This window comes from Hesperophylax consimilis, chromosome 15 (genome assembly GCF_061612785.1).
Source record: "Hesperophylax consimilis isolate HC1 chromosome 15, BYU_Hcon_1.0, whole genome shotgun sequence".
NCBI classification, from domain to species: domain Eukaryota; kingdom Metazoa; phylum Arthropoda; class Insecta; order Trichoptera; family Limnephilidae; genus Hesperophylax; species Hesperophylax consimilis.
The window spans coordinates 36,334,208-36,347,320 of record NC_142850.1 but is presented as its reverse complement, the minus strand read 5'-3'; the positions used below and the strand labels follow the sequence as shown (position 1 = coordinate 36,347,320).

At 32.8% G+C, this 13,113-nt stretch overlaps 1 protein-coding gene across 1 annotated transcript in view; it reads right to left on the bottom strand.

The window, feature by feature from the left end:
* The window catches only part of LOC149417704 (PAS domain-containing protein cky-1-like), a 207,912-nt gene that overhangs the window by 68,441 nt on the left and 126,358 nt on the right, over nucleotides 1-13,113 (bottom strand). The window contains exon 5 of the mRNA XM_089640144.1: nucleotides 5,228-5,401. Coding sequence (XP_089496270.1) covers nucleotides 5,228-5,401 — 174 coding nt within the window. The remainder of the gene's footprint in view (nucleotides 1-5,227; nucleotides 5,402-13,113) is intronic.

Genomic DNA, 13,113 nt, shown 5'->3' with positions numbered 1-13,113 from the left:
AAACTTTCCCATTTCCACGAATTATTAAGTCGATGGCAATATTATTTAGTGGTTGATTTTTCCGATTACCTATCTGTTGTTCATTATTAAGTCGTTAGCAATCACCAGAATAATGGTAATCGCGGAATTGATGATTTATTTTCACTGAGCTTTGACACCGGCTCCATTATTCACGCCAACGCATTGTCCCAGAATCTTTAATAGAGTCATTTGTAATTTGATCTCAGAATTTATCGCGATGTCGTTTACATACAATTTATGTTTTCATACAATGGTCATTGTGGCTTTATTAAATTAAGTAGTGAGCTATGATGTCATGGTGTTGCTAGAGTTGGCCGCGTTCAAATTCTTATCATATTCACCATCCATTAACTAGTTTTACTACCCGGCTTCGTGCTAGTTTCGACCAAAATTAAACAAAATATTTTTCTAATTGAACAATATTGAAATAACAAAAGGTAGTTGTGACATATTTGTTGATTTTTTAAAGGATGTTTCAAAGCTCCATAGCACATAATGCCAAGGACCATGCATTGGATGGAATATATACTCATTGATATTTAGTTATTTTGAATCTCCAAAGCTCATGACAGAAATTGCGTTTAAAGCAAAACAGGTGGTTGTGGTAACCAAAACAACTAATACATATCTACTAGGAGCTGTACAAATTTCACGATGCTAACGTTCACCGTTTGATAGTTTATTCTGTTTATTCTACAGTCAGATTTTTTTATTTATTTTTTATTATTGAATTTTTTTAAACATACGTGGATAGTTACATAAAATATTGAAAACGGTATAAAAATATTGTAATAAATGTACGTAATATAAAACATCCCACGAAGGCGAAGCCTGAATGTGGGTATTATGTATACATATTTTTATCTTATTTCCATGGTTTAAGTGGAGATACAATATCAAATATAAATTTAAGTTATTTTAAAAGAGTTACTGTACAGATGCAATACAAGAACTTAAAGCATGAAATATGTAAGAGTTTTAAAATAACAGAAAAAATAAGGTATATACTAGTTCTTAAAGAAGACATCTTAACAAGTGAATTAGCATACAAAGCATTACAAACAATAAAATATATCCACTGTTTTGTATGTATGTGAAACAATAAAAAATAAAAATAAAGATAAAATAAGTTTAATAGTAAATGTTTAACTTCTCTGTTGAAAATAGTCTAATCACTCTTTATTTTCATTTTCTATACTTGCGGTAAAACATCACACAAATCAGCAGAAACGACGAGCATCAACAAAAATCGCCGTCATTTTCAAAATGTCGTTGCTCGATGGCACTGACTTGATCACGAGACTCTTCAAAATCCGTTGCGAGCCCATGATGGCGCTAATTTAAAATGACATACTTATAACGCAGTTCAGTATTTTTAAAGGATTTGTTTCTAAAATCTTTCTCCCGAAGGCAGTGAACGTGACCTCTACGTCGTGGAGGCCTTTTATTTTACCTTAGTAGGTTATAGGAACTCGAAACCTATGTGTTCATTATAATTCTGCGACTTGAATCAATATTATTAGCTTCAGTACGTCACTCGCCACGTTAATTAAGAGCACAGAACACCCGCTGGCTTCACACAGCCTAGATAATGCAGCCTGCACAATGCACACACAGCCTCCCAGAGGTGCAGCCCTTGGTTCGCAGAATCCACTACATGGCTTATTCATGGGCCCGCCCAAAGATATCATCTGGAGCAGTTTCATAATAAGTACCCACCTGAATATCACACTTTATTTAAGATTTCCTTTTACATATGTATGTATAAATAATTTTCGTAAAAGTAAGTAATTACCTACCTACTTTTTTAATTCTTTAATAAAATGGAAAAATACAAAATCAGTACTTATAGAAGAGGTACAAAGCGCCTTTACGGTAATTTTTCACGCAAACGGCGCTATACAAAATATTCAATTAACATTAACATGACATAAGCATAACACTCTTCTGATTAAACAATTAAATATTACGAAAAATTAATGGCGTTTTGTGTCTTATTTTTTGACCGTGATGGATCTGAGAACTCTAGACAGAAAAAAAAACAGCATACATTTCTTGACGCCAGAACTCACCGTTCGAGAGTTAAAATTACTCACTGAAACCTGAATTTTTCAGGTAGAATTTTTCTTGGTATTATAATGGCTTAAGGCAAACGACGAATCACACGTTCGGGAATTTATAATATTACACCTAACTGTTGAATTATAAATGAAACATCGCAGAACAATACCGGTCAGTGACTGAGTTTGCATCGCGTTTGGATCCCACCCAGGCGTAGTGTATTCAATTCCTCGACTGGCTAAGTCCTCCATCACAACATAAGCAAAATTTTAGCTTACTGTGGTATGGTTTTATTGGTAACCCGATAATGTTTTGTATTTCTTTTAAAAAATAAATAATATTATTATCAATAGTAGCATTTATTAAAAATATGTAGCTAAGATTGATTTACTAAATTTTTTTTATAATCCTGTGGAATTTTTAAGCCGTTGACTGTAGGTTATGAAAAGTCGCGAGAAAAAATATTGTATCAAGAAATAAAATAAAGTTATAACCGTCGATCACTTTCCTCATTCTCCTTTTTTTCCTCTCTCTTTGACGCATCGTAAATAAAAATCCATAAATGTAATATTTTTATTATCGATAAAAACACTGTAGTAATATAACTACTGCAACAGCCATTCTCACAATAAATATAAAATACACGTAAGGTTAGCTTTGTAATTTGAAGTTCTTTGATGGAATAACGTAAAGATATTATAAAAATTACATCAAAAAAGAAATAATCCATCATAATAAAAATGTTCATAGTACCTACAGATTTTCTCACCAACCATGACTTGAATGACGCGTGAACCTGAACAAAAGTTATTTTTTTCTTGCAATCTTATGTATTTTAAGTTCCTTGTCTCTTGTCCTAGAATAAACGTCTATTTTTTACACGAAACTTTGTAGAACATTTCAAAGCAAAGAGCATCAGACTAATATTGGAACGTATCGCAATATTCGTTCGAAATTTGAACGTGTTGCAAGTTGCAACTGAGCCAATTAAGAGAAAGCTACAAGACAAAAATGTGTATATTCTTGGTATACCTTATATTGTAGGTAATAGGCATTTAAATCGCTTGACAAACGGAGTCTAGAAACGTTCGATTCAAAGCACAAAACTAGCTTTTATTTAATTTGTAAATAATTTTATAAGAAAGCAAAAAAGTCAATCAAGTGAAACTGTCACAGATAATCTTAGCTATAAAACTGTTATTTTTCAAAGTTGTTTTCTTTACGCGTTCATACATTTCTATTGAAAAATGTTTTTTTAGTTGTTTACATTTATTTATTATTTTTTTTGATAAATTAATGTTTTAAAGACAAGATTTTATTTATGCATAGCACAATTTTATTTACATATGCATAGCACATAGCACATTATTTTTTCAATGTGGATGAGTGTTTCAGGCGAACAATTATTGCTTATAAAAATAATTGTTTACATTTATATTTTTTATTGAGTAATATTTTATTTATTTGTATTCTACTCAAGCAAAACTATAGGAAAACCTTCAATTTATCTGAAGCATATTTTTTGGTATTCATAATGTACACCAATTCGTTATAAAGATTAATCAAAATAGTGATTCAGCACTAAGCTTCGCCTTAAAATTGTTATTTTTCTCAGTAAATTTAGTTTTTTTTTAATATATAATATTGCGGCCTCCGCTGATTCACAGGTCAAGTTCCAATAAGTTTACCACATTGATATTATTAAAAAAAAAAACGATATTATATTCTCTGATTCAACAACTTATCTCATTTCATTGCAAATATACGGCATAATAATGAAACAGACAAAAATCGAGAAATGCATATGTTTATAAATGTTGCTTATTTAAACATAATATTATATGCGAGTGCGTACAGGTTCTGATTATGTATTGAGGTTCTCATTATTCATATAAAAGACATACCCATCTATACACAAGTATAGGTAAGTATCTTATGTTCGTACTATTTACAATATTATTGATGCGAATTGATAATTCATAAACCTTTCCACATGTCTCAGATTACGATCGGTTTTACAATTCATCGCAGCAATTGCACCGTTTATGGACTATAAAATAAGCCAATTTGATATCTGCCATTTTCATAGAAGGCATCTTCATGATGTTTACTGTAATTACTGCCACAATAACAGTCAGATTAATGCACGGATTTAATGTGTACTTTATGTTCAATTCGTGGAAATAATTATGCGTTAAGAATTCCTCAACAATATTAAATATATGTATATGTATATGTATTTTAATGAATCTAATCCTTATACCGCATATCTAATAAATTGCAATAAAATTTTATAAAGCTGATAATCTGTTTCCTTTTTAAGTGAATACATCACTGCTCCAATTGCTTCCAACCGTCCGAAACTAAGGCACTCCCCAATTGGGGTAAGTACTGAAGGGAATAGTGGAAACAAATTAGGCTATTCGGACCTCGTCACCAAATACGGCTTAAGCCATTTTCAAATCCGTTTGGTGGTTTTTCTCCAGAGCGATACTGACAGTGTCCCTCACTCCACTATGTTTTTTTATATGATTTTTTTTTAATAATTAACCTATTAATCGAATAAAATTTAAATGTGCATGCTGGGATTCGAACTCCCGATCTCCGGATTGCTAGTTGACAGCCTTAGCCCTCAACCACGGAGGCCGTCATATTTAGATGCCTATTGCTTCAAACTTCTATATAACAATTTTTATTCAGTTGTGGTTTACTCGGGAATATTGATTGTTCTTTTTAATTATTGAGAAATGAAAAAAATAATAACTTGACGTAAGCGTTCCAAACCTAATTATATTTCAGTCCTATCTTAAAATTTAGATTTTTTGTTATTGCATTTGTCAAATGTTTTATGTTTTTCCTAATATTTATGGGTAGGTAATATAAATAACCCAAATATCTCTTGGCATCCCTCTGGGTCACTTTTCATAGAGCGCTCAATTGGTCAAAACTTTTGGCCATCTATCATCGTGCATTATTTTCACATGACCAGCCCATCTTAGTCTTTGGAGTCTACAGAACCTTACAATGGTCTCACAATTTTTCCCAATTCATCTTTATCCCTTAAGATCAAATTGGATGCGTAAGTCCAAACTTTTTCGGGGAATATTAAGATAAAATAATTAATTGAAAGCAAAATTTACTGTACCTTCTGATCTCCAAATCTCATTTGCCTCCTGGCGTTCCTGGAGACGTTCATCCTGCAGAGGAAGACGCGGTCTTCCCCGTCGGCCGGGGTCCTGCACAGCTCTCCTTGCACCCCTTGGTGGTCCTGTTTATCTATTATGTCGTAAACGCTGTCTCCGTGGATCAACAGGTCTTCCTGTGAACAAAAATGCAAATGGTATCTTCAAAACTCATTAATTAAACACTGTAATAGCATTGAAACTCTAAAATCCAACCTATAGTTCTACAGAATCTACAGTTTTATTCCGAGACTGATGAAAATTTCCACACTTGAACTTCAATACAAGAGGAAGGTCACTGTTTATGTTCTCTTTGTGTTCGGTCCGGGCAACGCCGGGAGCTTCAACTAGTAGTAACATGAACCTGAAATGGGTACGAGTATAAATTCATGAAGTAAATGCACATTTCATTAGGCTGTAATTTGAAAGCTTTATGAAGAGCTTTCATCTGCCAGGAATGTAAACATTCGTGTACTCCCGCAGCGAACTCTTCTGCCTTCCACCTCGCAGACGCAAACGGAATGAAGAAATAATTATACATTATTACCATCAAATTTGGACGTCTGCAGCGGGTACAACCCAGGATGCAGCATGCTGCATGCTGAATCCTGCCTGCTTCTCTACAATCCTCGCTCTTCTGGGTGGCTTACACTTGATGCTATATATACATTGATGCAGCACTAATTATGACTTTAATATATCGAGTAATATTTAAATAGCGATGATGATGAAAACATAGAGGTGGCGATCTTTTACATACTATGAAATATGTATTCATTGCCGGCGTTTATTGATAATAAATACATTATGAAAGTAGTACGTTACCTTCCACACTAAACGATTTTATTGTCTATTTTAAGCTATATTTAGAACACTAATATCAGTGACATTTTTCTATAAGCTATCTTTAAATATGGCGAATTTGTGTTATTTATTAATGTACCTATTATTACAATAGTTTACAGACTTTTCGAGTAATTCAATGATAACACAGGTAAGCTTTCAATAATTAACTTTGCTTGAATATAAAAATGACAAATTGCAAAAAACGGTAACAGGGCAACTCAGGACCGTAAAAATTCAATGCCCTTTACACACTCTTGAAAAGTGGAGAGAAAAAAACTAGGTTAAATAGGTTATATTAGGTAAGATTTGCAAGCCATTCTTTATTGATCACTTTTAATGACTTTATATCACTTTTTTAAATCGGTGCTGTCCTGAATTGCCTTGGAACCCCCCAAAACATGCATCAGGAAGACAATGTCTGAACAATACTCAAGGTTGGGTTAAAATTATTATATAAATATCCTCTAGTACCAATATTACCAACGACTATTTTCCATTTAATTTTTTTGACCTTATCCCTATTTTATCAATTTCGGGTGGATATTTATCCAGTATTTACTCTTAATTGTCAATTCCCAACCTTCCTCTTTCGCATATCCTTCACTTCCTCACCCCATTCAGCCTCACAACGTACCCCATGAGAAACTGAGTGATCCCGTCAAGAGTTGAACCTTTAATGGGAAGTCCCTAGTGCACTATTATAGTCACGATTGATTTTGTCCTTGTGACTGCTTAATTTCATTATATAATAGCTAGTTTGGAGCGGCGAAGTGCGTCGTCCGGGCGTCGTGTGTATGAATACGTTATCTACTTTTCGCCGATGACATTAAACTCTTTCTGAGAATAAGGTAGTTAGAAGACTGTAGAAAGCTCCAGGAAGATATCGATGCAATTATTGACTAGAGTATTGAAAACAATCTTGGGTTCAACTTCCAAAAATGTTTAGTCATATGCTTTACAAGGGCACACAAGACCATATATTTTAATTACAAAATGAAAGATACGTCACTGAAATACATGGTAACTTGCAAGGACTTGGGAATTGTGTACGACATTCGCTTAACATTTAACGTTCATATTGAAAAGATCTGTAAATCAGCCACTAAGATGTTGGGTTTTGTCATATACAATTCTAAATACTTGACCAACTTCGCAGTTATAAGGCTGCTTTACTATAGCTTAGTGCGTAGCATTCTCGAGAGTGGATCTCAGGTATGGGGGCCAGAGGACACTGTCTATGTACTAATGGTCGAGAACATACAAAAAAAGTTTTTACGATACCTCTACACGAGAGAGTTTGGTTTTTACAGATGGCTGTTTCCAACAAAATGTATCTCGGGAATGCTGGATGTATGCAGCCTTAGTTCCAGAAGGTATGTTGCATTACTCCTGATGACGTATAAGCTTCTAAACGGTTTAGTATCAATACAACACAACACAGGCTTTTGATTCTTCCTAGGTGCAGAACTAACTTACCAATGGTGATGCCCTTGGGAAGAATCACTAGGTTAATTAACGGCCTCGCAGAAAATGTGTATATTTTCCACATGTCCTTCAACGTATTTAAACGTGAAATATTATTATTCAAAACTTAACATTGTAAACCTGCATTTGAAATTTTTTTTTGTCCCACCTGTAAATGTATTTGTTATTCACTTTTTTGTAATTACCGAATTTGCAATGTACCGGTTTTTACTGTTTTTGAAAATAAATATATGAATAAATACATTGTTCTATCCAACTTTATTGATATTTAATCTAAGATTATTATTATGCCGTGTTAAGCTACCCCCATCTTTAGCCAACATTTCGGACAGCATCACATTATCCATTATCAGGGCAGATGGGGAAAATCTACAAATATTCTCAGTGATATTTCTAATTTATTTCATAACCACTACACTTATACAATCTTTCGTGAAAATAAGCATATAGTTTTTCCAGCGTAATGCCAATCAAGTTGAGCCTTATGTCATAATTCGCCTTGGACGTTGCATTAATCATATGCTGTTACTTATGTCAGGAATGATTTCTTTCCGCACAGAACTGCTGTCAAATATATTCAACGCAAATATTATGTTAATTTGAATTTATTTTCCCTCCGGACAATATGCTAATTTTACTTATTTTCATTGGACCTTTCACTCCTGAACTGAAATGAAATTAATTTCAGTGAAGTATGGTAAGAACTAAATCATTTTTATGACGCATACTGATTATGATATTTTTTATAATTGATTTATATATTATATATTGCCAAAGACAGTAATTGATCTTACAACTACATTCGATATTATTTGCTGTCGAAAACGTTTTGATTTTAGCAATATTTGCTCCCGTGGATTTACGGGATTTTCATGGGTGATTGTGGGATTGGCGGCATTGTGGAATTTGCGGTGAAGTGGGATTTTATACCAAAAACAACGCAATCTAATCTGCACGCGCTTGCGAATAGAATCAAGTAATATGCAAAAGCAAGAATGCACAGAAAACATTTCCCACAAAGTTTTAACGATCACATTTTTAACAAAATCTTCTTAATATAATCATCACGTTACTTTTTCGAACGTAGTTTTAAAATACTACTAATACCAAATAAGATAGATCCTTAATGACTGCTGAGAGTTCTGTACTGTAAGAGTCAATTCGGAAGGCCGGCTTGGGTACCTACGCTCCCGGAACCATTTATATGATAACCAACACCTGCGGCATAGTGGTTCGCTACGCATGATGATTTGGCAGGGGTTCCCGGGTTCATAGGGTGAGGTGTGTTCAGGATGCGCCTGCCCATCGGCAGGGAGGTGTGCCAGATCGGGAGAGGCTGGTTTGAGGAGACTCTTTTACCTCCCGAACTGGTCTCTCGATCCAGTGGGCTTGCGTCGTAGCAATCGGTGTATATTCATTCATCCTTCACTCCTGGACACCCTGATCTCTAGATTTATACCCACCCATCATACCTTATTCGCTCCCAGAATTTCCTTTCCTTCTTTTCCTTAAAAATACACTCCTCACAGCATCCCCATGTTCGACATAGACCCGTGTAAAATTATTCTCCTCAGGGTCTTCTATGTGAGTAAATTTAAAAAAAGTTACAATCATTAATTAATTAATTAATTAATTTTTTATCAACGTCTTGAAATACTTATTAGGTATGTTACCTTTTCAATATTTTTTTTTCATTAATAATACCAAACCCAAGAAGAAGATTCACACGAAAAGTCATCTTAAATGACTTACTATGTTACCTGTTTAATGACTTTTTTAATATACTAGTATCAAAGATAATTGATACCAAATAATAATCGAAATATTGGAATTATTTCAATTAAATGAAAAAAATCCCGCAAATCCCCGGAATCCAGCAGGAATTTTAAATTCGATGCCGCAATCCTGCGGAAGTTGCAAGATTTGTAAATTCTAGTCGTATACACAGTCGGATGATTAAATATTAAATTAATGTAAAGTATTAAGAAATAAAACAGTCAAATATTATCCATAAGTATGATACATACACAGCCTGAGTGGAAGATCGTTCGTAGTATCGTCAAGGTGAAAAACCCTTATTAAAATATTAAGAATTGGAATTTGCTTGAAATGGCTCTAGCCGTATTTATTATCCACATCTGAATAATCAGGTTCTTTCCCAATTTCCTCGTGACCAACTTATTCCTCTTTATTTTACCATCAGCCTCACAATATATCACAATTGGGGTTGCCATAGTTACACTGGATGGACTGGATTTCCGGATGGTTGGAAGCAGTTGATACTCTTGTACGGTATTTACATTTTAAAAAAAACCTTTGAAATAACACCCATTAAAAATGAAAAATCTCAAAGTAACATGGTGACCATAAGAATATTTACACGCACCTTTTTATGAATTCTGGTAAAGAGGTATAGTACATAGTCATTTCATTTTTTAAAGCTGGAAAATATTATTTATTCGATATATTTAAATAAAATAAATAACCTTGTATTCATCACTATTTATTAAAAAAGGATCGGCATATTTCATAGCCAATGGTTTCTTCATCAGGCTAAATGTATTATTTACTAATTATCCTCCCTCCCTAGTAAAAATGTTTTCAATTCAATTCATCCAACTCAAACAAGTGATAAACAACCATTCACATTTTTATTGATATATATCCATTATACATTACTTTAATGGATATAAATCAATGTTTGTTTATAAAATTAAAAACACGTTTATTAGTAAGACCCATTTTTTTATTGTTTCTTCAAATAGTAAATTAATTAATTAAATTTTAAGTTTTAACCTCACTAGGATTAACTTGTGTCGAGGTTCATCATGTAGGTATGCATACAGAAATATAATATGTCCACAAAATAAAAATGTAAAACTTCAAATTCTGTTTTCTTAGTTTGACGGATTTTGATATAAGACACTTTCTTAATTCGGTTCCATGATAACTCAACACAGTGACAATTCAACATACCTTTAAAGAGTGATATAAAATCATCAGAAACGACGAAAAAAAATTAAACCTAACCTAACCTAACTTACTTAACCCAGTTAATAAAGTTTTTGTTTCATCACTTTCCATGACTTTATATAACTTTTTAAAGATGTGATGAATTACCGTTTTGAAAATTTATCCGGTCACCACTTAATTCATGCTAAATTAAATTTCATAAATAATTACGACATTTTTTGTGCAAAGAACGACATTTAGAAAACCTTCATAAAACTGTAATTGAATTTACACTAATTAAAATTGTCCGGTGAATTATGAACGCTTTGTTCGTGGTTTTTATAAAGAAGGCAACCTTTTGTATTTGAAGTTAATTAAACTTAATTGAAGCAACTTTAAATGTTCATCAACTGAAGCCTTTTGTTAATACTGGACAGGAAAAAATATTGTCATTTTTTGTATCTTAATTTTATAAATAAACGAACATGATTTGTATAGTGACAAGATAATCTACAAGGCAGGTACATGACTTTTTGTGTTTGCAGTTTTCAAATGAAAATGGAACATGAAAGTTAATTAAAATTTCTTTATAATGAATTTTAACGCTTTGCACAATTTTAATTGAAAATTGCAATAGTAAACAATCCTTATATGATGCAAGATATTTATTTAATTTATTTAGTACAGGATGATATAAATATTTATACATTTATAATATATTTTGACAACTACGAGTATTTCCTGTTTTAGGGCAGTCAAAATGTGGATGTATCAGCTTTAATAGGTAGGTACATATACTTAATAATAAGGGATTAAAGGTAGTTAACTGGTGTTTGTTTTGCTGTTTAATGAATTAGTTAGTCCTACATTAAATATACAAACTCAATTCTTTCAAGAAAGGTATACAGATACAATGTTGTATCGGTGATTTAATCCAATATTGTATTTGTTTCCAATGCTTTCGGTCTTACATCTTCTGCCAGAGCTTGTATCAGAAATTCAATGCGGACTGATACACTTTTTAAAAATGTAGGCACTGTAAATGCACTACATTAACAGGCGTATCATTTCTCCATTAGATACCATATCTCATGTTTCGTGATTCTTACTTGCAGTATCAGAATTTTTGTATACTGGAGCATTTTTAAAAGATTATCTTCGCAAATATGCACCGCGAATTGAATTCAAGCATCGCTTACGTGAGTATATTATTATGTCTGAATACGCGTGGGAGGGTCACTTATGCCAGTTCTGCGCAGGGCGGGATTTGACTGGGGGGCGGTGGCAAGGGTGGGGGCGGGGGCGAGGGTGGACAGATTGCAGATCGCCCTGGGGCCTTAACGATATCACAAAATATAGGACTGAAACCTTTGAAGGTTGAAGGCTCTGTGGTAATTTAAGGGCTGATTGTGGTATTAAGTTTCTGGAATGGGAGTTCGTGGTACATATATAAATATGGGTGAAATATTGTTTCCTACAAGCATTACTTCCCGAATGCTGATATATAAAAAACAAAAATTCAGAAAGACTAATATCACTATTGAATATGCTGCTAATTTTTTTATTGACTTGTTTGAATTATTCAAGAGAATGTGTAATGTCCTCCATGCTAGGAGTACATTAATTGTTTTGTGGAAAGTATTTTTAATTTTATGAAAAGACTTAAACTAATTTAGAAAGTAATTTAAACTCATTTCAACACAAATAATATTTATGATATAAAATAATATGGAAAAAATACACCTGCATAATTAGGAGGATTGCAACCAGTTCCATAAAAAATGTATTTTGCAAACGTAGATGTTCAGAATTGTGTAGGAAGTTGCAAGTTGAGTACATATCTTATACTAATTTAAGTATCTTTTATTGCGGGCTGGCGGCAAAAAATGCGTTGTAAGCAATATTTGTTCCCGTGGATTTACGGAATATTCATGTGTGTATAGCCTATATAAATATATCGATGGTTAATTGATTGAGTTAATTTGATAAGCAGGTAAATTAAACTGTGACCTCTTTAACCACAGCCATGTAGCTTACCACTCTGCCAGTAAGGTCGCTTTATATTTAAAAAAAGATATTATATAAAATTTATAATTAAGAAAACCTTCATGAATAGCTTAATGTTCAATTGGATTGAAATAATAAAAGCACATATATTCCGCATAAACCGTTGGCCGTGGCCTTAATATGAAACCATAACTAAACTTCACATCCAACAGAAGCAACTTAAATGATTTCATAATCATGAATTCATTCTCAATCAAGATGATTATTCTACGTATAAATACATTGTGATACAGAAGTAACTAAAAAACACACCGCCAGAAATACCCGTGTTAATTAGTTCAAATCACTTATTATATTATTATGGGTACTATAACCTTTTTTTAATCTTTCAATACTTAATTTAATAAATAATCTTCTTGCCATACATCCATTATTCTCTTCATCAATGGGTATTCAATTTTCAGCTAATTAGATATAAAAAAATCCATGCACTTAATTATTTTCTATCTTTTTTCAGCGTTTGAGATATGTCAGTTTTTAATTTTATTTACGTTGCTGC